This window comes from Chlorocebus sabaeus, chromosome 9, assembly GCF_047675955.1.
Source record: "Chlorocebus sabaeus isolate Y175 chromosome 9, mChlSab1.0.hap1, whole genome shotgun sequence".
NCBI classification, from domain to species: Eukaryota; Metazoa; Chordata; class Mammalia; order Primates; family Cercopithecidae; genus Chlorocebus; species Chlorocebus sabaeus.
In genome coordinates this window covers 16,618,045-16,643,171 of record NC_132912.1, presented here as the reverse complement: position 1 = coordinate 16,643,171, position 25,127 = coordinate 16,618,045, and the positions used below count along the sequence as shown (strand labels likewise).

General features: G+C 41.5%; 2 protein-coding genes across 18 annotated transcripts in view; one reads left to right on the top strand and one right to left on the bottom strand.

The window, feature by feature from the left end:
• PTER (phosphotriesterase related) overlaps positions 1-25,127 on the bottom strand; it is a 158,738-nt gene that overhangs the window by 60,854 nt on the left and 72,757 nt on the right. For 15 of the 17 annotated variants that reach the window (XM_073018760.1, XM_073018762.1, XM_008002378.3 and 12 more), the window contains one exon: positions 22,530-23,353. In XM_073018760.1, the coding sequence (XP_072874861.1) occupies positions 23,143-23,353 (211 nt within the window). In that variant the 3' untranslated portion in view covers positions 22,530-23,142. Of the gene's footprint in view, positions 1-15,525; positions 17,681-22,529; positions 23,354-25,127 lie in introns of those variants that run through there. The other 2 variants (XR_012093891.1, XM_073018763.1) reach the window with 2 other exon arrangements.
• On the top strand, positions 11,959-20,577 carry C1QL3 (complement C1q like 3). Its single transcript, XM_008002376.3, has 2 exons — positions 11,959-14,014; positions 19,707-20,577. Exons 1-2 carry the CDS (start codon positions 13,427-13,429, stop codon positions 19,884-19,886), a joined length of 768 nt encoding a protein of 255 aa, XP_008000567.1. The 5' UTR covers positions 11,959-13,426; the 3' UTR covers positions 19,887-20,577.

Sequence of the window (25,127 nt, the reverse complement as noted above, 5' to 3'; positions counted from 1 at the left end):
TCCAGGGTACTGGATGAAGGTGTCCCTTTCGTGGCTGATCTAGACCCTTCATTGTACCATAAGAACTGCAAATGCTTTGATCTTAGCTTTACACAAACATGCTATTTCTTTTTACTCATTTGGAAAAAAACACTTATTGTGGCCTTGCTTGGTGCACAGGTGCTGGTATAGATGTTCTGGGACATATAAAAGGGAAGAAGATATGTTTTGTTGCAAATATATCCAACCCCTGAATACAGATTTTTTCTATCCAAAACTGAATAATTTGAGAACTGAAAGGAGGCTGGCTTCTTTGCTGATTCTTTCTTTAACAGACTTAAGAAATATTTTTATGATTTTGCTGCTTCATCATTATGAAAAATGAAATAAAACAAACAGCCCTCGAACCTGAGGCCCTCCCTTCAAAGAATCCCATTTACTTGAACAAGGTCTTATTGCCAGAATCAGCGATGGCATTTATGTTATCCTCCCATAGCCCCAAATTTTCTGTTACTGAGAAAAATCCTATCATTTTTCACTTTCATGAATAGTTCATCCAAAAAGATTTTTCCAACTCCAATCGTGTACATTTTATTTAAGTCCATGAACATATCCTCAATCATCCCACTATCTCGGACTCTAGGATCGCAGCATAATTCCTCCCAAAGACTCCAAGTCTCCTTAAAACAGGCTATCTACCACAAAGAGGCCAGTTCATTCAGAGAACTCAGTATAAACTTTCTCCTACTTTAAATTTAAAAAGATTACACATGTGAGGCCAGGCACGGTGGCTCACGCCTGTAATCCCAGCCCTTTGGGAGGCCGAAGTGGGTGGATCACGAGATCAGGAGATCGAGATCATCCTGGCCCACATGGTGAAACCCCGTCTCTACTAAAAAATACCAAAATCAGCTGGGTGTGGTGGCGGCGCCTGTATTCCCGGGTACTCAGGAGGCTAAGGCAGGAGAATCGCTTGAACTGGGGAGGTGGAGGTTGCAGTGAGCTGAGATTGTGCTGCTGCACTCTGGCCTTGCGATAGAGCAAGACTCTGTCAAAAAAAAAAAAAAAAAAATTACACATGTGAATAATTAAAATGATTGCATTTGTGGTTAAAAAATTAAATTACGAATGATTCCAAAATTAATAATTAGGAAACAAAGGGAGGAGTATATAAAGAGGATGATAGCCAAAATGAATCTCCTGGTTAACAAAACAGTGGAGATTTCAATTTGGAGTTGCCCACTCCCAGCCCTCCACTCAGAGCACACATCCATCAAGTTTCTGATGAGTAAAAACGACCATGGTTTCTCATGCCACCAGGGCGCTCATTAAAGATGACAGTAGATTTTGAGTTGGTGGAAGAAACTGGCACACAATAGCATGGCAGACTTCCACATTTCCTCTCATGCCTCCCTTCTGGTTATTTTCTTTATTTATTTCTCTCTTTCTTCTTTCTTTCCTTCTTTTTTTTTTTTTCTTTTTTGAGACAGAGGCTCCTGCTGTCATCCAGGCTGGAGTGCAGTGGTGCGATCTCAGCTCACTGCAACCTCTGCCTCCTGGCTTCAGGTGATTCTCCTGCCTCAGCCTCCTGAGTAGCTGGTACTACAGGCACATGCCACCATGCGCGGCTTATTTGTATTTTTAGTAGAGATGGGATTTCACCATGTTGGCCACGTTGGTCTCGAACTCCTGAGCTCAAGAGATCTGCCCACCTTGGCCTCCCAAAGTGCTGGGATTACAGGCGTGTGCCACCATGCCTGGCTAATTTTTTGTATTTTTAGTAGAGATGGGGTTTTGCCACGTGGGCCAGGCTGGTCTCGAACTCTTGGTCTCAGGTGATCCACCCACTTCGGCCTCCCAAAGTACTGGGATTACAGTCGTAAGCCACCGCACCTGGCCTCCCTAGTCATTATTTTTAATTGCACTGAAAAATAGTGTAACTGTTGTTTCAAAGAGCTTCCAATTTTTCGATCTTTCCATGACCATGATGGGATTCAAACAATGAACTTGAATATGCTGCCATGTTTGAAACTTGAGTTATTCTGAGAAAGCTTGTCTATAAAACCCTCAAATAAAGCAGCCAAATTATTTTTCTCTCCCATTTAGATTCTCCTTTACTAATGCAAAGTACCCATATTTATTCTTGCATTTCTTTTTTTTTGAGATGGGACTGGTCTGTCACCCAGGATGGAGTACAGTGGCACAATCATGGCTCATTGCAGCCTCAACCTCCCAAACTCACGCAATCCTCCCACGTCAGCCTCCCAAGTAGTTGGGACTACAGTCACATGCCACTATGCCTGGTTAATTAAAAAAAAAAAAAAATTTCTGTAGAGAGAGTCTCACTGTGTTATACAGGCTGGTCTCGAACTCCTGGACTCACACTATCCTCTTGCCTCGATCTCCCAAAGTGCTGGGATTACAGGTATAAGCCACTATGCCTGGCACATTCCTGCATTTTTTTTCTCCCTAGCTCCATTCTCTCTTGTGTTATGTAAAAGTATTTACTTCCCTTGTTTGGACACGTAGTTTATTATTTTGTTAGAGCAGTTTGCCTGTTCTCTTTTAATGACGGAAGAGTGTTACCTTTTGAGCAGTTTTTGGTCCTGGGTGTTAATGCAACCATCACAGGGATGGCAGCACCTTCCACCGAACCCATTTCCAGTTCATTTGCATTGCACAATACATATTTCCATATTTGTGTCTAGATCTAAGAGGAGCTGAAGATCATTAAAATTCTTACTATACTGAATGCTCAAAAATCTTCAGAAGATGGCCGGGCGTGGTGGCTCACGCCTGTAATCCCAGCACAGGGAGGCTGAGGTGGGCGGATCATGAGGTCAGGAGATCGAGACCATCCTGGCTAACATGGTGAAACCCTGTCTCTACTAAAAAAGACAAAAAATTAGCCAGGCATGGTGGCAGGTGCCTGTAGTCCCAGCTACTCGGCAGGCTGAGGCGGGAGAATGGCGTGAACCCGGGAGACAGAGCTTGCAGTGAGCCGAGATCGCGCCACTGCACTCCAGCCTGGGCAACACAGCCAGACTCTGTCTCAAAAAAAAAAAAAAAAAAGAAAAAAGAAAAAAAAGAAAAAACTTCAGAAAAGTCATTGGCTGTCTCAAGAATACTGTGATGCCTTTACCTTGCATATACTTGTCTGTATTTTGGAGATTTTGAGTAATTATGCAATGACTTACTATAGGGCAAATTAAGGAGTTACTGGGGTTGAAATAAATATTCTAAGTTACAAATTAAATGTGAGGGGGAAATGGCTTTTATATTTGCAGTAAGTAGATCAGTGCTTGCAAATTCAAAGAGGGTACATATAATTGTTAGTTTTTTATTAGAGTAGTTCCCAGCGGTTATGAATATCATTATCAAATAGTGTTGACAATCATTTTCTGTTTTCAAAATTGAAGATTTCAGTGTGATTTTGTTAACTTCCTATTTGCTCAAGGTTGTGTTTTTATAATACAAGTAGTAACATTTTTATATCTATAGTAATTCATGGGTCAAAATATTGTAGGCATGACTTGGGAACAAATCTGCCAAATTGTTTAATTTTTTTTTTTTTTCCTGTAGCTAGTCACACACATTTGACTGATCTTTTCAAATTACTTACTGAAAAGAAACAGAAATGTGGAATGTATTTGCATTCGTTCTAGCTGAGTTTCATCACTCTAGTGATAGCATTTACTGCACTTTTGCTTTTGATTTGAAAACGAGTTGTCACTCCTTCTGGTGGAGACTTCCGTCTCTGCTCTTCAATCTATCCCATCCATTCTGTTCTTGCTAATTGTGCATTTTCTTGGGGTAGTATTTGCGTGTTATTCAACATGTCAGCTTTCTTTGAATGAATTTCAAGGTGTTCTAGGAAATGGTGAACTGGGTAAGACTTGAACTGCTTTAGTTCCTCATTGAGAAGCATTTCTTTATTTTCTATAAAGCCACCTTTAATTAGTATCCATGATATTATTTTATATCCCTCACTTGATAAGTTCTTCCCAGAATTTTGTGATAGGAAAAAAATCTCCTGTCTCATGAAAAACTGGAATGTTTATTTAAAAAAATCATAAGATAAGGGTAACTTGTAGTGTTTCCCTTTTTGCCTTGGCTATTGGGAAACTCAGATAGTATTTTTATTTCCTATATAGCATAGCACATATTGCTATGACATAGCACTTCTGGTACAGTTCTTTCTTTTCCATGGCCATTCTTTCCGTCACATAACTATAGGTCTCTTATTTTTATTTAAAAAAAAAACCTATTTTATATGTCTAGGATATAGACAAAATACTTGTCCACAAACCTTAAAGAGATGAGGTGAAGAACCTCATAGAATATCCACTGAGGTACATAATTCAGGTGGTTCATATGGCCACCATCTTGGGCAGAAATCTGTGAGAAAGTCATGTTCTCTTCCAGTGACCACAGTGCAATTTCTGCTTCCACCACACATGGTGTGAGGCATTTTGAAAATACAATAGTTAAACAAATCTAATTATATATTGAAACTATTAGAACCAGTTCCGAATATCAGCGGATCTGCAAGCATCCCTTCCCATTGCACACAAGGTGTGACATCCAAGGCCCTAATACATTCTAAACTTCAACTCTTGTGCAGGTTATCTCTCTGTTCTTATCTTTACTTCTTTTGTAAAGAATTGACACTAAGCTGGTTCTTTATCTAACCATTCTGGCAGAGTTGAAAGAGTGTCCAGTCCTTTAGGGAAGGTGGGTCATAGAAATGTCTAATTTTCAGTCCAGGAATGTTCACTACATCTAGATTTGTTAAATGTATAGAATAGTCGGCAAGCTGGGCTGCTCATTCCCTATTCAGCCATTCAAATAAACGAACATGTTTTTAGCCCTAGTGAATGTGTCCTTAGTGCCCGGGTGTGGGAGTGAGGGTGGGGTTGGAGACTAGAGATTAAGAGACTTCGTATTTCTCTCAATAACAGGAAAAAGGAAGAGGTTATATGGTAAAAGGAGAATGAGGTAAGTGTTTCAGGAGGAGGCATTCAATGTGCTTGGGAGCACAGGGAAGAAAGATCCAGTGGTTGGCAGTTTGGGGCTAAGGGTGGAGAGATAGGGGAAGGAGGTGACTTTGCAACAGGGTCTTGAAAGAGGGTTAAGATCAGGAGGTATGAGAGTGGGGCGTGGTAACTGACGTCTGTAATTGTAGCACTTTGGGAGGTGGAGGCGGGAGGATCACTTGAGGCCAGGAGCTTGAGACCAGCTTGGGTAACATAGTGAGACCTCATCTCTTAAATAATAATAAAAAAAATTGCCTGGTGAGGTGGCAAGTACCTGTGGTTCCAGCTACTTGGGAGGCTGAGATGGGAGGATTGCTTGAACCTGGATGCTGGAGGCTGCAGTGAGCCATGATTATGCCACTGCATTCCAGCCTGGACTGCAAAATGAGACACTGTCTAAAAAATAAAAATAAAAAAGACAGCGAGAGAGAGAGAGGGAGGAGGTGGGTTGAAAGAGTCAAGGGGAAGGCAAAATGAGAAATGACAAGGCCATTTAAGGTGTGAATACCCGATAACTGAACAATGGAGTAGAAGAGAAGGCCAGTTATGAAAATGAAACCTGGGGAATTTAGAGAATTTTTGCACCCATGGTGCAGGGCCTGGCACCATGGAGTCAGACTTTCTGACAACGTGGACAGCAAGGAAGGATATCATTGTTTCTGAGCTGAGTGGGCACAGGCTGTGAGCAGTTGATAAAGGAAGATGACCACTGACACCTGTGTGAGACAGTTTGGAGATGGGAAAGGCTGGAGGAAGAGGAATGGTCAGCGAAGTCCACTTCTCTTCTTCCATGCTTTAAATAAAATGGAATTAAATGTTACACATTAATGAGAAGACAATAGAATGGATATACCCAGAGAATTCATTCTAACCAGTGCAGTCAAACATTAGATTAAAGCATTGGATTAGGGCCATCTGGCTCTTTCAGAATTTCTGAAGGAACGCTTGATTGTGTAGTTTAGACTCAGTGCATGATTTTTTTAAAAAGTGTTTTATTTTTGGGACAGAGAGGGTCTCAATTTGTTGCCCAGGCTCGAGTGCAGTGACACCATCACAGCACCAGGCCTGGCTAATTGTTTATTTTGTTCTTCATAGAGATGAAGTCTCCCTATGTTGTCCAGGCTGATCTCGAACTCCTGGACTCAAGTGACCCTCCCACCTTGGCCTCGCAAAGTGCCGGGATTACAAGCATGAGCCACCATGCTTGGCCCAGTGCGTGATTTTTGTTGAGGACACTTCTCCTAAAATCCCTTTTAATTCGCTCCGATTTTTTTTTCTCTTTTCTGTTCAAGAACTTTTACAAAAACTGCCACTGAGCCTGAATGCCCCCCTCATTCCGGGGGAACATGGGCAGGGGGCCAGTCGGTTGGCTGTGTCATTACAGAACAATGTTCCTATGTGCTGGGGCTTTGGACAAAAAGAAACCATCATGGGCATCAATATCTGACCCTCATTACGTAGCCATTGAGACCCTCTGCCCACCTACAAAAACAAACTCTTAACAGTAAATGTAAAAGAAATAATATACATATGCATCATGGAAGGCATACACACAAATGTAAATACATAATGGATAATGGATGTCCTATTGGATAATAGACGTGTTCAGTTAATCCCCTAATTTAACTGATCATTTTAACTTTTTTTCACAAAGGCGCCCATTGATAACAAAACAAAAACCGACCAACCAACCAAACAAACAAACCTTACCTCTGTCCTTGTCCCTGCAAAGTTGCCGGCTTACTGGAATGGTTCAAACACTGCAGCAGCAGGCAACAAAAGGCTAAAACTCCCAGGATCATTAGCATCTTAGAAGCGGCTAGAATAGGGAGAAACATCTTAACTGCTGATATGTAATTAGACGGGCCTGTGTGAAAACATAGACACCTTTGCGGGTATAGGCAGGTGTAAGGATTTCTACTTGTACATTGACTAATCCGGGAAAAACGAAAACTCCAAATCTCCATCTAAGTAGGACCAACTTTTATGGACTTTTTCCACTTTCCAGAGCCAGAGACTAAATTACTGATTAATGAATTAAAGCATGAATTATTACAGCTACTTTCAATGGGAAACACTGAGGGATACAATTACTTATAGGGAACATACAGCCACTTACGATAGGTTACTTTTGTCTTCTCTCTTCTCCTCCTGCAACTTATTACAAATCTAAAATACCTTCACAATTTACTCTCAGAATTATGGTTTCAAATTGTATCTATTTTTTACATGTTATAGAACTACCCCCAAGAGACTGCCTGCATTAGGGAAAAGCTGATATGTCTGTTTGCACATAAGTACCCAAGGGGCACGGTATTTGTTTACAGGATGTGCTGCTCCTTGTTGAAGGTGACTTGCTCTGAAGCTACATTCACATAGGAATGGAGCTGAATACACTTTCTCTTGATGTTCATGTCTCCTCCGGCCTTATTACTTCAAGAGCCAGATTCAGATTCTAGAAATATCAGTCGCTCTTGGCACGTCCTGGCTCTGTTGGGGGTTCTCTGCAAACTCTGATTTCAAAATGCATGATGCTTTAGGTTTTTTGAACAAAACAAAACAGTACAATAAGACAACTACGATTCTTATCACTGCCTGCCCGGTTGACAGCTTCTCACCTGACTTCCTATGATGTATCTTTTGTTTGAAAGTTCCCTGTAATCTAATGGCAGCTGCTTTTAGTTCTTTGAATTCACTTATTTTCCTTGTATGATGAGTTATCAGGGCCATAGCTTAGGAGGACTTGCTAAGCTCTCAGATCTCATTCTTGGTAACTTTTCCTTTAATTCTACATCAAGTAAGTTCATACGGATTGAACATTCTACCCATGGCAGGTATAAAGTGTCACATCCATACTTGAGATTTCATCCTTCTCTTGACTGATAGAAGTATGGACCAATATGAAGCCATACATTGTACACTGAGTCTTATGTAACGTGCTGGTAACCATCTCCATTTGGCGGTTCAATAATTTTTGACAATACACCTGCCAAGCTGGCTTTCCAAATTGCCTTCTATGGAAAGTTTCGTGTTGAAAATTCCCTACAGTTGTGACTATGACTTAGGTGTCTTTCAGAGGGACTGCTCTTCTAGTTCATGTACAAAGCAGGGCCGGGCACAGTGGCTCACTCCTCTAATCCCAACACTTAGGGAGACTGAGGCAGGTGGATAATTTGAGGCCAGGAGTTCGAGACCAGGCTGGGCAACATTGCAAAACCCTGTCTCTACTTAAAAAAAAATTATATATATACACAAAAATTAGCTGGTACGGGGGGTGCATGCCTGTAATCCCAGCTATTCAGGAGACTGAGGCATGAGAATCCCTTGAACCTGGGAGGCAGAGGTTGCAGTGAGCCGAGATTGTGCCACTGCACTCCATCCTGAGGGATGGAGTGGGACCCTGTCTCAAATAAATAAATAAATAAAACAAAACAAACCCAAAAAAACAACAAACAACAAAACAAAGGTATGTTTGCTTCTTTGAGAATTGTTATCCACAGAAACAGTTCCTTAATAACGACCACAATAATTTTTAAATACACTTGCAACTTGTTGACTTGGGGAATTCCTAGAGGACAAAAAGCACGCATTAATACATCCAACTAGGTCTTACATCTGAAAACTTGGGCGATCAAAGTACAATGAATTCAAATGACCTTGATATAAAACTTTGTCTTCTTACTTTGGAGAAGGGTAATGTGATCCTTGTTTTGAGTTTTGTTTTGCTTGATATTACAGGAGAGTACACCTCGGCAACTCTCCTAGAGAACTTTCGTGTTCCGGTCAGTTTTATCCAAGTCTATCATACTTACTGTTCATTTTATGCCACTTGTCTTAAGTCAGTCCCTTTGGTTTCAGCTTCCTTTACTAAGCCTTGCATTCTTCCATTCAATTCATAGGCATACACTACTCAGTAGTCCTACAATATGCTAAGTTGACAGTTGGCAGTTATTGGGCTCTTATTATAGATTGGGTACCATTGTAATTATACGCATTAACTCACTTAATCTTCACAACAACCCTATAATTTAGGTATTAGTGTTATTTCCACTTTACAGGAAAGGAAATTGAGCCTCTGGGAGATTAAGTAACTTTCACAGCTCCTAAATGAGGAAGCTAGGATTCAAATTAAGACCCATCTGATTCCAAAGCCATCAGGACATACGGCTTCCCTACATAACTCCAGGCAGACTCTTTCTAGTTAGAAATGTACAATTCTTCAGTCAAAGGAGTATATGTTCTGAAATGCAATTTGGAGACCACAAAATTAAAGATAAATAGTAGATCTAGTTCCAATGTTTTTTTTTTTTTTGTATTTTTTATGTCTGATTCTCTAGACAGTGCTTGGGTTTGTTAATTTGTTTTATTTTTTTCCTGTTCTAAGAAATGCTATTTCTGCTTAAGTGCTGCTGGATTTGGAAATCATTTTCATGACTAAATATTTGTTTGCCTGGTAAGAGCCCAGCGTAGGGCTGTGCTGTCCGTAGATACTCAATAATGATTAATGGATGGCCGAGCACGTCTGTGTGGGAGTCGTGTGCTTAGGATCTGCTCAGCTTTCTGAAAGCAACAGAAATGATGTGGGAAAGATGAAAATCACAGGATTGTGATCCAACTACGATCACGGCTTTCTGGATTGGACTTTATTTTCCAGAGGGTCTGCAAGGCCCAGGTACGGGTGGAACTGGGAGTAGGGAGCCTGGCGTTTTCTTGAGAGACGGTAGGGAGATGCTGCAGAAATGAGATTCCAGGGCACACTTCCAAGATTCTTATCAAATATGAGAGAAAACTTGGTTCTCTAATGAGGACTGAAGAAAATCAAATATTTTTTTAATTGACACGTTTTCTATTATTATATACATATAAAGATGATGAGTAATATGCCATATCAGATGGTTTATCCAAACTGTCGGAACAAGAGCTGAAGCGTGAGTAACTTTGCAGAGAGCCTTCTGGGAAATTCAAGCAGTAGAAAGTGGCAAAAACCAGCCATAAGTTCGTTTACTACCAAGTCGTCCTTGAAAATCATGAGGGAACCAAAATGTTCCCCCAAAGTGCACAGCGAGACACTTCTAGAGGAGAGGAAGGAGACCAAGAATTTAAATCTGCTTCACTACAAAGCCAAATATCCATGCGTTGCCCAGGCTTGTGCAGTTAATAGAAAGTCTGGGGTCAGCCACGTGGCCTGGGAGGGAATGCTTTCGTCATGAATGATGACCGCTGAGAACCTTTCTAAATCTTAGCAGAGCTTTAAAATGTGAGGGCACTCACTTGCAAAATCAAATTTGCTTTGGCATCAGAGAAAGTAGAAGGAGGAAAGCCTCAGTTACTAGAACTAGTATGACCAGTCTCAGACTGGGATGGGATGTACCCATATTGTGCAGAGGGGAGTGCAAGCAGCAAGCCCGTTGAATGGTGCTGATCCTCCTGGAAACTCATTTCGGTCTCATCAACTGCATGAACAGAGGGTCCATTTCAACTGTCATATTTTATGAGCATTGATGAACATTTTATGAGCATTTGACTCTAATATATCTTAAGCATTAGTCAATGGGAAAACTCCACATAGCTTGAGGTTTTGATGAGAACTTCTCCATGAATCTCTACCTTTTAAAAACTCCTTTTGTGTCACCTGCAGAACTCTTCGCAGCAATAGAGAGGCCTTATGAAATTTGATCATTTGGTGCACCAGAGTTTTATTAATACCCTACCCGCTCCCCCCCCGCCCCCAGTGCTGGCAGCAAACCTCACCATTTTGTCCTCCAAAAGGAAGGTGACTTTTAAGAAGCAATCCAGAGGTGTGTTAGGAAAATAAGTATTGTGGCCAGGAGAGAACTTATTATGTGTTTGCTGCTTAAAAATTTGAAAATAAGGCAGCTCATGTGAACGAAACTATTATGGAAATATGTGTACAATTATGCCCAAGCAATAGGCGCACATTTATAAAACCACTACCCTAAAATAAAAGTTAAAGGCTTGAGAAGTGGAAAGGACTGTTTTCCAATTCCAGGAGCAGTGTGGATCTGTCAGTAGCCAGGAGGTGGAGACCCCCACCCCACTGGGCCACACAGCACACTTCTTAGGGTTGATTCTCCCAGCCAAGGCTTGAAGGAGCTACTGACATTTCTCTTAAAAGAATCAATGAATCTTTGTTTCCTTCTGTCTGCTCATTTGACCTTATTTTGTTGTGAAACAGAGAAGAAGGAAAGAAAGAATTAAATTGGTGGGGGGGACTGGAGTAGGCTGGGGGGCAGGGAGGTTGAGGCACAGGGAGGAAAGGAGAAGTCCATGCCGTGACACCTGCAGACTAGATCACAGGCTGCTTGATCATCACCCAGGATGTTATTGTTTGCTTGCTGGAGTCTTATTTGTTCCTGCTTCTCATTTCACATTCTCGCCCTGATGTAATAAGTCACCGTCTTCCCAGCCATCATCTTTGTATTGACAAGCAAATGTCACCTATGTTTGATTGACATCTGTTGCTCCTGAATGCAGAAGTATGATTTAGGAATCAATTCTACTTATTTATTTAAAGCTATTCTTGTGTGTCTTATGTATTTGTTGGTGGGATGACTTGCCTGATATCTACTGGGAGCTTTCCAGTAATATGATAAACCATCCTGTTCTTTCTGCAGCTCACCCACTGAGAATGGAGGCTCTTGTTTCTTGTATTTCTCCTATTTCTTCCCTCCCTCAATGTACATTTGGGAAATCTGCTATGGAGCTTATAAGAACTCTTTCCATATCCTAGGAAAAGACCTTGCCCAGCACTTGTGTAAATGCTCCTTGCTTGATCTTTTGACGCCATTTTGACAAGTGATTATTTCTCGTACATTTAGCGACTTTAAGTAAATGCAACTTCAGGTCCATTGGCAGTATCCCCTGAAAGACTGCTAGAACTGTAAGCCTGTAAGTAGAGTACATATGTATGCACTCACCACGGTGCAGCATTTGTAAAAAGGACCAACCCCCCCACCCCCAGATGCGGTGGACATGTTCATTTTAAATCATTCAGAAATGTTATTTGGCTTTTCAACATACCTCACTGTTCTTGGGGTAACATCTTATTCATTTAGAAGGCAGAGGAGGAAAAAAACCATCAGGTTAAAAGAAAATCACATCTATCCTCTGGAAAATTCTAAAAGGCCCTCCTTCTGTTAAAAGTGGCATTTTGAGAAACACCTGAAGCACTGATTGTAGAGGAGCCAGCAAAGAAACATTGTCAACTCAGCCACCCTCCTTTCAACCTTCACCTCCACCCTCCAACTGGGGCTGCTGGCAGTGGGGAAATCTGGGACTTAGGTGTGACCCTTGAGCCCTGAAAGCTGTCGCACAGCTGTCTCTCTCCCCCAGGTGGGTCCAGCAGGACCTGCCATCGCTTGGTTCAGCAAGGGAGTATTCAGAATCTCACTGTTCATCCATGTGCAGAGAGAGAAAAAAAGAGAGGCCGAAAAAAAAAATCCCACATTGTCAGAGTAATGCCAAACTCTCTCTGAGTGGGATGAGCAGAGCAGATGCTGCAATGAGATGCCAAAGCGGCTCCCCTTCCTCTGTGCCTTGGGTGCCTATAAATTGCTCCGGCGCGCGTTTGTCAGCCTCCTCTTCTCCTGGCAGGTGGTACCCAGGCAGAATTCTGCCTTCAGTCTCTCTCTCGCTCCGCTCCCGGCCGTGAGGCGCTCGCCGCTGCTCGCTCGCTCCTCCACCCCAGCCCCGAGCCTCGCCGAGCCGACAGTGCCCGCCGCCGCCGCCGCTGGGCGAACCCGGGGGACGCCCGGGCCCACGCGGGGCTTTGGGGTGCGCGTCTATTCGAGTTGTGGTGGTGGCAAAGGAGGAAGAGAGAAAGGAGGCAATTAAAAAAAAAAGGCAGCGGACGGGCGAACTGAGCGAGCGAAAGAAGAGGAGGAGGAGGCAGAAAAAGGCAACTTCAGACGGAAAGTTGGTGCGAACTGGCGCAGTCTGCAAAAACGGAAAAGTCGATCGCAGGCGGCGGCGGCATAAAAGTGTGAGCGGCCCGGGCGAGCGCAGGAGGCGGCGGCTGGCTCTGCCCTCCGGGTGGCCGCGCCGGAGCCCGCTGCAGCCACAGGTGCGAAGGAGCTCGCGGGAGGCGAGGGCGCCCCGCGCACCCCTCCCCCGACCCCCACCCCAGGCTCGGGACTTCGGCTCAAGTCACTGGGCGCCCGCGCTCCCTCCCCAGCCGCAGCCTCCGCGGGGGGAGCAGGAGTCGGCAGCAGCGGCCGGCGCGCGCCCGCCCAGGGGAGTTGGGGTTCGCAGGGGGTTGTTTTCGGCTCTGAAGAGGTCCCCGCCCAACCTTCAAAATTCTGTCCAAAAGCAGACAAGAGGATCGCCCCGCGCTGAGCCGGCTGGTGGGCAGCAGGAGGCGCCTGATTGCCGCCGGGGCGCTGGGGGTGGTGATGGTGCTGCTGCTGGTGATCCTCATCCCGGTGCTGGTGAGCTCGGCCGGCACGTCGGCGCACTACGAGATGCTGGGCACCTGCCGCATGGTCTGCGACCCCTACGGGGGCACCAAGGCGCCCAGCACCGCTGCCACGCCCGACCGCGGCCTCATGCAGTCCCTGCCCACCTTCATCCAGGGCCCCAAAGGCGAGGCCGGCCGACCCGGGAAGGCGGGTCCGCGCGGGCCCCCCGGAGAGCCCGGGCCGCCGGGCCCCATGGGGCCCCCGGGCGAGAAGGGCGAGCCGGGCCGCCAAGGCCTGCCGGGCCCGCCCGGGGCGCCCGGCCTGAACGCGGCCGGGGCCATCAGCGCCGCCACCTACAGCACGGTGCCCAAGATCGCCTTCTACGCCGGCCTCAAGCGGCAGCACGAAGGCTACGAGGTGCTTAAGTTCGACGACGTGGTCACCAACCTCGGAAACCACTACGACCCCACCACCGGCAAGTTCACCTGCTCCATCCCGGGCATCTACTTCTTCACCTACCACGTCCTGATGCGCGGAGGGGACGGCACAAGCATGTGGGCTGATCTCTGCAAAAACAACCAGGTGAACGCCAGCGGGCGGCGGGGAGGGCGGGGAGGGAGCGCGGGAAGGTGCGGGAGAGAGGGAGGAGACCCCGGAAATGGGGGTGGGAGCCCGAGGAGGAAGGGCGCGGCGGCCGGGCTTCCCGGAGCTACGGCGAGGGGGGACGCCGTCCCACGCTGGAGAGGCGGGGGTCGTGCGCGCAGGAGGGCGCCCAGCGGCCTGGAGAGGGCGGTTCTGGAGTCTGGGACCCTCGATCGGTGCGCGCGCTTGCGAGCGCAGCCCTCGAGGGGCGGGAAGCCGGGAGCTGGGTCCCCGGGACAGCTCGTGCGCTAGTCGCTTACGGGCTTTCTGGGGAGTGGAGAGGGCTGGGGGAGTCCGGAATGGGCGTGGCAGGGTGACCGACTCGGGGGTGGTAGACAAAGGCCCGAGGGAGAAACAAGGGCCCCGAAGGAGTGAGTCCAAGCCGGGCGCAGCCACAACGGAGGAGCGACCGTGGGGCCCGCGGTCGCCAAGTCCTTGCGGCGTCCCAGGCCGTGAAACTCACATATAGCCAATTTCAAGGCGCAAACTCCAGTTTCGTTTTCAGCCAAAAAATAGCGGAGGGGAGAGGCAAGGCGTGCTGATAACAAAAAGAATAGTTGAGATTCAGGGGTTCGTGCAGTGAAACACAGCGCGCAGCTAGACTCAGAACCCAAACTCTCTATGGAGTCAGAGGACGCTCGGGCAGGTGGCTTGCAGGGGCGACCGGTTCGAGCCCAGCCTCGAGTCTATCAGCCTCTGGACCAGCCGGCCAAGAGGATTTGATTCCCTGAGCCAGTCGGCGCCGCTACAAGGGCTACGCATGGGTCTGCAGTATTCTGCTGGGGCCACTTTACTGTGGAGAAATTCGAGGTCATTGCAAAACCGAAGCTTGTTTGATCTCTTAGTCAGAGGAGGAAAATATTTGCAACTATCTAAAAGTGTAATGGGACCTTCTGTGCAGGCTGAATCAGTAGCCACTGGGGCGAGGCCTTGCAGCCTGTAGCCTGCGGTTGGGGCTGAGTTTCTGGATTTTAACTTTGCTTATTGAGTGGCATAGGGGATGGCCCGCGACCGTGGCATCGCCACCAAGAGACCTCCTCTCCTGCTGCAACTTTGACTTAAACGAGGTCTATTGGGCTTTAGGTAACTCGACCCCGGACATTCAGAGATTCTTAGCTATCACCCAGGTTTCTGTTAAGCACCATTCAAGCAGGATTCGGAAGACCTAATTCAGGGTCAGAATTCTTTCAAAAGTGAAAGACCAAACAACAAAAAAAGATGTCCTAAATGCGTAAGAGAGAAAGACAGAAAACGTCCTGTTCCCTACCCTATCCTACAAATAGCTAAGGGACCCTCAGGACACATAGAACAAAAAGAGGAAAAATGGCCACCAGGAGGCACTGACAGGGTTGTTCATTACAGTTGTTATGCATGAAAATAATATTAAGATAAATAAAAATTATTCACAGGGCAGTAAAACAGTTATAGGCAAATGGCTAAAACGGGCATGACTCACTGTACCAGAATGGAGCTATTGAATCACCCTCACAAAAAGGCTTATGAACAGCCCCTCAGCAGGCAGCCATGAGACACCCCTTTATTTGCAAATTGGCTCTCTTCTGACTCAAAGGTCAGGTCTGGAAAATACAATCGGGCTGAAGAGATGATTTTTAGAGGTATCAATTAAAATGAAATGATTCCAATTTTATCAGCAAATGTATAAAAATGCTCATATCTTTAAATATCTGGAAATTGCAATTGCATGAAAAAAGCAGGGATTAATACATTTAAATTAGTTTAAATGTTAACGTCTAGACTGCTGAGCCTGTGTATATTACACTGATTCCAAGAAAATAACACCAATACCAAGTAGGTGTTCTATGTGCATTTTGTTTTTAAAATTATTTCATTGTTTGGGGTGTAAAATCTTCCTTTGTATTATGCTAGCACACACATTCCATGAAGATCAGGAAAAAGAATAAGGTAAAACAGCTGACCTTATAATGCATAATGCTTTTCACTGGTAATCTTAAGCTGCTGCTTCTGCAAAAGGTATGCAACAGGTAATTCAGAAAAATAAATCTATAGTGGTAAACAGCATTGTTTTCTTAGTTCAGTGTGGACTATTTTGGAAAATGGTTACTACACTACTACCGTTAAGGAATTTTATCTCTAGACTAGAACTATTTTGTCAAGTCCAGTCTGCAGGCAGTTACAAATGAGAAATCTTATAAAATCTTTTCATTAATTTTAAATAACACTTCACTCTTTCTTTTCGATTATATTCTGGGTCTGATCACTTCTTAGAATGGCAGGCTCCCTCTCTGAGCTGACCTAATTTGTTTTCATAAAACAGAAACTCAGAGATCCATGTCAGCGTAACGTTCTATGGATTAAGTGGATTTTGAGAAGCACAAAAATTAAACTAAAAATTAAACTAAGAGAGAGAAATGCTTCTGGACCATAACCTTATGAGAGCCATTTTATTTATGCTTTGTGTAGAATGTAAGATCACAGATGGAAACATCAAAGACTGGTAAATTAACCTGATGTGCCACTTAACCTTTTGTTTATGATTCCACAGAAGTACAATGAAAATGAAATTATGAGAACATCAGTGGCAATTAATTAAATTACAAATGTCACCATAAATATTATCTCTAACGATAGATCCTCACTAATAAGATAATGCTAAAACTACACAACCTATTGCAGACACAGAAACATACCCCTAAAAGGACCGCAGCTCTCATACTCTCCATGAAGCCATCAACCTAAATTTAATCCTACCATTTGTTGAAAGCCCATGACAGTGCATATTAAAGGTAAAAGTTCGACTCAAATAGCTTTACATTTGAAAGGAGGAAATCTCTTTAATGTTTGTAATCCTCTTAGCAGAAAACATGAAGAAAAATTGCGATTTGAATACAATCACTCTAATGCCACTATAATAAATAAGCCACTGTAATAAAAACTAAAACTGTTTCATGGTTAAAAGCATAAAATAATTAAAGACCAGTTGGTACTCTTAAAAATTTATTAGTTATGGCACTGATGCACACGAAATATTTTTAAAAGGATGAGTGGTTTGTGGGTTGGTATTCACTTATTAGAGAGATCAATGACATGTCAAATTAATAATCTTTTTAGGGTTAAAGAAATATGAACTAAAGATAAAGCAGAATCTAAATAGTTATCTTGTAATAAGAAAAGATATTAGAGTAAATTTAGGTAGAAATCGGTCGATTGCGCTGAAGAAAGGATGGATTGTATTCCCAAACAGAATGCTGAAATCAGTGTACATTTAGGAATCTGGAAATAGCCTCCAGGGTGAACACATTACCTTCCTCAATAGTTTGATGGCTTGAAAGAATTGTTGAAGTCACTGAGCTGGATACTAGAGCTTGAAATTTCAAGTCCTGTTATATCTTTAGAGTATGATCAGGTGAGCAGGCATACCAAAATCATGCCAAGTACACTGGAGTATGGCAATTATTTAATTGGGACAGTCTTACGGTACAGTACAGGTTAAAATCTTAGAGAATTACCTTCATTAAAGAGCAACCACACTGGCTTGATCCAACAAAGGTGGTGGACACAGTGAGGGTAACCTTTCAGTCTGTGGAATCACTCTAATGCATTCGTAGGTTTTTGTGGTTACACCTGCTGAATGAAAATGGTGACGTTTACTTGGTTTTGTGGTTACACCCTGGAGAATAAAAATGGCATTATATTTTTAAAAGGATTATCGTGTCTAAATCACATAATTTTAGTATGTCCTGTTTCTCCAATACCTTCATGTAGAAAACCATGTTAAAGCCCAAAAACCATAGAATATGTCCTAAACACCCAAAGCACTGAATAAAATGTGTCTGGTTTTTAGTAATAGCTGAGGAGTATATTATGGGTTGATAACTAATGTATTACTAATATAGCTTATTAATATTTTGTTTTTAAATTTTTTCACCCATTAAAAATCCACAGATGAGAAAAAACACAAGTCATAATACCAATATCCTTCTTGTAGATTTGTTTCCCTGGGAATTAATGGGTAGATGAAATAAATGAATCAAAGCATTCAACTCCTACAAACTCATGATTAATTTTTAGAAAATATTATGATGTCAAACTGCATTATTATTTAATGGTCAAAATGGACCACTTTACTAAACTGGCATATACTTTGGAGTCAAGGCTTCCAAGCATAATTACATGGTATATTGCTTTCATTATATTAGTGCCTGTTAGTACAGTGCTAAGCAATTCTAAATCCTTTAGGTCATTTTCTCCTTTTGCTATATGATACCCAGAAAGACATTTTAAAGATACTACTCAAATGACTTTACAGGTTCAGCAGTGTTAAAGAGCCTTCTCCTTTTTTTAATGTTTCAGCATTAATGTGAGAACATATCACATGAAAATTTAATTGGAAAACCCATCATTTAAATTTTGGAAATTCTGAACTTCTGTCTCATTTCTCTCATTTTTCCAAGTGATAAAATCCAGCATATTGTACCCCAAATCATGCATTACTACATAGTGCAGGTTTACAAAACCACTAAATCACTTGCTATGTTATTCAGGGAAATATCATTATAGTGGAATAGAAATGAAACAAGCCACAAAGTAGTTGCTTTACTGAAATAAATCAAATCTAAGTCTGCCTGTTGAAAGATTTTCCAAGGCAGAATCAAAATATATCTAAATGAACATGAAGCCTAATTTGAGCTAAGGATCTGACAGAATGTCCACAATGCATGAGATAAGCAATTTGACTGTTTGTAAATGTCTATCAACTCACTAATGAGATCACAGGCTTACCATGGGCAGATTATAAGCAGCCTCTGTCCTCAAATCAAGCCACATATTTAGAATCTCCTAAGTGTAAGTGGATATTCAATGAAATCATTCAAAAATTCTTGAAACGTGAGAGGCCTCAGAACATGAAAATTTAGTCCCTTATTTAAGTTTTAGATATGTTGAGGTTAAATTGTTGATTTAAATGCACATGTCATAGTTAAGTAATAAAAAGACACGATGGAAAAAGGAGCTCTGAAAACTTGGGTGATATAATCAAAGACGTATAAAAGAGCTTCTGAAGCAGCCTGGTAAAGGGGGCTTTACATGAATTAGATTTGGAAAGCCCTAAATCAAAAGACTTTTTCTTTTTTTTCTTTGTAAGTAGTAGAGGAGTTGGTATTTTCCTGGGTATTTTTAGCTATTACATACCTCAGTTTTCTAATAATTGTGGTGAACAGCTGAACTTAGACTTGAACTTCTGTACTCATCAACAGCTGATTAGAATATTGCTATTTGGCTTAAACTAAAACGCAAAAAAAAATACTATTAGTTTCATTTCAAAATGTGATTGGGCATAGGGATTGAAGGAGTTAGAAAAACAAGTGATACAGGAAGATGATAAATTGTACGCATAGTTTAGAATGTGGAGTTAGAGAAGACTGCCAGAATCGTCCCCACTGAAGCACTATTTTGTCCCTTTCTGTCCTCCTTCTCACCAATGTAGCTGAAACTGCCACAGCACTATTCTCATAAAGCTCTGAGGTCAACATGGACTTTCCTACGCTAAATTCTGTGCTAGGGCAGCAAGTCAGCTTGTGATGCTGCATGAATGGCAAAAAGAAAACTTGAGAATTCTCATTTACGCATCCTAATTCTTGTCTGTTTCACATAGGTGCGTGCTAGCGCAATTGCCCAGGATGCTGATCAGAATTACGACTATGCCAGTAACAGTGTGGTTCTTCATTTGGAGCCGGGAGACGAAGTCTATATCAAATTAGATGGCGGGAAAGCCCATGGAGGGAACAACAACAAATACAGCACGTTTTCTGGATTTATTATTTACGCTGACTGATAATGCAGAGACTAAGCTTATCATTCTGAGTTTGAACACTGGATGCGTATGGCTAACGTCAGTGAATCAAGGATCCCAGGGGATGCCAATGGCAGGGCACCTCGGTTGTGTATATGTGGGGAAATCAAATGCTACCTGACTCACATCTGTATTACTCAGAAACATCATGTAAAAAATATCAAAGCAAGATAAGCAGATGTGTGATCCACTACCGCCAAAGCAAATACTCCTTATCGTTAGTGTCCATGTGAATGAAGTCCTATATAGATCACAAATTTTTATAGACAAATCTAAGACATTGAATTATTTCTTCAATATATATGATACTTTGGTGTACTGTGATCTTGCTGCTTTTATCCATATGTCGGCTTTGGTTCTTGTGAGTTTACCTGCTTATTATGATACTTGGAGTCCATTCATAGCGTGGGGAAGAATGATTTTTACCCTGCAGGAGAAGGTCTAATTGAAATAATGCTGCTTGTCCCCAAAGAAATTGTTTGCCTTGTACTCTTGTTAACTTTAGAGCTAGACCTGGGAATGATTCTACTTCAAGCCTTAACCTGGAATTTTCTGGATTTGAGGGAATTCCCAAGCCTATGATCATTTTCACATTTTCTTTTTCTTATATGAATTTTCTTTTCTCTCTTTTCTGGTGATAGTCTTTAAAAATAGAGATTGACAGTGTATCATAGGATTACCCTCTAAGTGTGAAAATGTGTAATTATGTGCGGTATTTAGAAAAAGCCCTTATGTGTCCATTTTGTCAACTGAATACATTTAGATTCACTGGGAAAGTCAGAGAAATTTATTCTTTAGTATCAAATCAAGCCGAGGCTTTTGCCATCTTTGGAACAAAAGATTATTCACAACCCAATGCACAAAGGTTTAATTTGAGCTGCTGCAGATGTCACCAAGGGGACACTAGGTGAGGCCTTCAAATGGTTACTACAAGTCTGTGGCCTGAGGTTATTTCAAAATTAACAATTTCACATATAACCAATATGACAATAGTGTTTATATTTTATACAAATATCTGCTAAACACACACACATATACTCACACACACATATATATGTTAGATGAAATGTTTTATATACATATAAAACATATACATATAAAACATATATATATGGCTTTATTCCATAGGTCACAGTGGCTGTATAGCCTCAAAATTTTAATATAAAAAAGTATATGCATATATAAACACACAAACATGCATAAATTATTTAACTTATTTTGGGTTAAAATATATTTTGAATGACAATATATGGAGTAGCAAAAAGAGTTAAAACAACTTCTCTTTAAGAGTTATCTAGAAAATTAATTGTATTAGGTAAAAATGCCCTTTATTTTACAGGTCTGTAAGTTAAGGCTATGGTTGTTGTATTACCATATGCCAATCAATACTTTAACTGCATTCTGTGACAGATTATTGATATGAGGACTGCAGATACCAAGTGGCTCTCCTTTGCAGTGTTTATGAATTATATGCATTTGAGCTATCAATTTTTTTTCTTTTTTCTCAGGTGGACTGAAGCTGACAGTACAGTAGATTTGGAGAGTAATACAAATCTTTTCTTGCTGGTTAGAACACACTGCCAAAAGCCATCTCTTTCATCTAAGGAAAAGATTAAAAATGCATGTTGATATCTCCTAACTATCACACAACTTCCACTATTACAATGAAAAATCTGTTCCCCTTTCATTGCCTTTGAAAACTCTTTGACAAGTAGATTTCAAAAACAGAAATTTTAAAAATTTGCTTCCTTTACTGGTGAAGGACACTTGCATTTTTTTTTATATAAAGGAATTAATTTGTTCTCCTGGCTCATTCCTCTTTGTTACTTTCTGTTCCAATACACAGAAAGCTTGAACATCTCTGATCAGCCAAAATATCTTTTATTTAGTAAAGCTCAACTTCCCAAGAGTTATGCATGGTGTGCCTATCTGAAGGTGGTGGTAGCTCTGCTGAAATGCCTGCGTCTGAGTAACTGTCACGATTTTTATGATTAAAAACAAACTTTTCATCAAGAATAAGGACAAATTCTAATTGGCCTTTGTGATATGTAAGATAACTCATAAATGAATCACAATGGATTTTATTTCGAATTAACTATATATTTATCAAAGAGGAATTGGCAGCAAGGGTTTGGAGAATATTTTTAGGTGCCAAATAGCATAGTGAAGATTCAACCAAAAGATGAATTTATAAGCAGCAGTGGACATCACCTAAGTGTTTTAACTAAGAGTTTTTAAAAATGCTTTATTTACACAAAATATCACGGCTGGATACCTTTTAAAGAGGAGGCTCTAGTATCAGGCTGTCATTTCCAATAGATCTGACCTTTTCTTCAGATAAATAAGCATTATTTTCTCTGTTTAGGTCCAAGGAAAAACACAAGGTAAAGGAAATAAAGGGAATATATATAAGGCAAACATTTCTCCTTTTTTTTGCATTATATCTTATCAGTTAATTAAATTGTGGCCTTTGTTATTATAAATGTAATGATTCATTAAACTATATTATGTAATATATTTTGACTTTTATGATTGAATTTTTATAATTCAGTAGTGTTATGTGTTCTTACACAAAGGTTGCAAAACAGCAAAATTTACGGCAAAAATAGATACCAGAAAGCCAAAGATATCAAAACCATTTTATTAGAAGAATATATAGATAGGTGGACAGCATAAAATTAACCTTTCAAAATATTTTTATCATTGTGAATTGGTAATCGTATTACAGTCAGTATCCTTTGGGGGAAAAGTCTCAAAATTTAACTTCCCTTGTTGAAGAAGCTATTTTAAAGTGCCATATTATTCATTAAGCATTAATTAAAGAACAGCAGGATAATTAGTAGGATCATCAATATTACAAGAAACATTAGATCGCTCAAGAAGGGAATAATTCAACTAGAAACACTTTACATTTTCTGAAGTAGTGCAGCTGGTAGATTAGGGAGAAAAACAGCAACTCAGCTTAGGGGATATAGACTTTAAATCATTGTTTAGAAATAGGTACTTCTGTATTTATTTTGTTAAGGCAAAATAATAGGGCTCAATTAGGCTGAGTAACTCCCTAGAGGCACAGGTGTAATAGCTGGTCTCAGAGAAGGCAAACCCTCCTACTTCTCGTCAGAAGGAAATGATCCCTCATTAGTCCTAGGTAACTGATTAATAGCTCTCAGTGGACTGGAAATCGCTGAATGTTGTCCGCCAGTTTTACACGCAAGGTGCGAATTCATAAGCAACCATCCTATTTGAAAGTTAGCCATTGCTTAGGGTTCTCTATTAGAATCTTATCGAGCACATTCTCAGTTATACCTCTCAGTAACATTTTAGGAACAACGTTGGTGAGTATATGAGAATAGCCGTGACCTCCATATTTCATCAGCCGGGTTTTCGTATGTATGTCATGTGCTACCAGAATTCGATCTTCATAACCCTCCTCCACCAGGAGACGCACCCTGTGAAAAACGTTAACTCATTAGATGTCATTTGTCTTTCATTTTCACTTTTCAGGGTGCTTTTGACTTTTTACTCATTAACCTATTGTGCTTATCGTAAAGATACTGCCTTCTACCGTGGCGTGTGTACTGAGAGAACTTTAATAAATATTGTGTGGTGATGATAAAAATATTGCTGCATCCTAGCAGGAACATATCCTTATTCCATGCACACAGAAATTTCTAACCCGTGATATTTATGACAACGCCTGGCGATACTGCATTAAAGATAGCTTCTAATAGGACGTGCCAGTTTGGATGAATGACCACTTTGGCATTTCGCTAAATAACTTTGTTCTGGATTTGTATTCAGCAGTCCTCTCTCAAATGCCTCTCTCTGTGGGCCCATTTTTCAGATCTCATTCTTGCTCTCTCCTTTTATCTAGCAAATCAATATCAAGGACTATTTGTGATTAAAATAGGGAAACAAAAGGAATCTCACTACAAGTAAAATATTCTGAGAGCAAAATCAGTGGATCTGCAAGTGAGGGGCATTTGGTAAGCTACAAAGTCACTGAAAAAAGGTTGGTCAGTATTTTAACCATTTGTCCCTTTGAAGTCTATGGCAATTTTGATTTAGTTGTGGTCTCTGAGGACTGGATTCAACTGACCAATACAAATGTATTCCGTCTTCTTTCCATGTCAGCAAGATTGCTAAAATAATAAGCTATTCCTTTAAATTTGTAGTCAGTGGACTAAAGAACAGCTCCCTGACTATTCTCTAAAAATGAAATCCTCTTTGCTGTGTGAAATGCTGGAATCTGTAGTGTGAGTCACCTCCTGACAGCTACCATCTGTACGTGTCTGGACTCTGGGCAGTGTCTGTCGTGACTTCCATGGGTCTTTGATGGTAGAAGATGCCACTCGCAGACAATGGCTCTTCTCTGGGATTCTCTGAATAGTTTTTTCAGCGTTTAGGTTCTAAAGTGGATCTAGACGGATGGACAGTGCCTTCCCCCAGAGGCTGATTATTTGAAAGGTATCTTTTTTGTTTCAAAAGCATTTCTTGGTGCCCTACTACATGAGTCATATTTAATTACTACAGTGAGCAAAACGTGGGGCACTACACACACACAAAAACTCAGGCACAAAGCCCTGCCCTCCGAGAACATATATTTTAAAATAAGTGATAATGGAAGAATAGACTTTGTATCTGCAGGCCAAAGGAATGCAAGCACCAGCAGAGAAGAGCCATGCCTGTCCTGTAAGCACATGGAACGACTTTTGTGCCACTACAATTTTTTGCCTCATTGAAATGTGTATAATATCCTAAAGTTCTGATCTGCAGTTACTTTTGGAACACACTCAGTTTAGGGGAATTATCTAAGGTAAGTTATATGATCACATAAAAAAAAAAAAAAACAAAGAGAAAGATTTGACAGAATGCATACACAATGCTGAACCTTAGTGTGACAAACCTTGATCCACAACTGCAAAGAAGTATCACGGGTATAGGAGGTTTCAGGAAACACTTTCTCCCTGATATTTTCTGGGCATTTTCCAACATTTTTGCCTACGTTTCTTATCTGAGAAATAGAACTTCTCATACTACAAAGGCAGATTGTGTGGATAGAGAAATTCCTCTAAGATGTCTTGTGTCAGACCTTGATGTTACCAAATAGTAAAGTCGAATGAAAGAGCACAGAGGACAACATACTCCTACTTCAGACCGGGAATCCTTAGAGCCCGTCAAGTCAAGAATCTGGAGACTACTTATCTCAGGAGAAAGATAACG

Bases quoted from the DNA above. Each gene is read 5' to 3' on its own strand.
- C1QL3 (XM_008002376.3), top strand. From the start codon at position 13,427: ATGGTGCTGCTGCTGGTGATCCTCATCCCGGTGCTGGTGAGCTCGGCC. The intron at 14,015-19,706 runs GTGAACGCCAGC...TGTTTCACATAG, and splicing joins ATCTCTGCAAAAACAACCAG to GTGCGTGCTAGCGCAATTGC.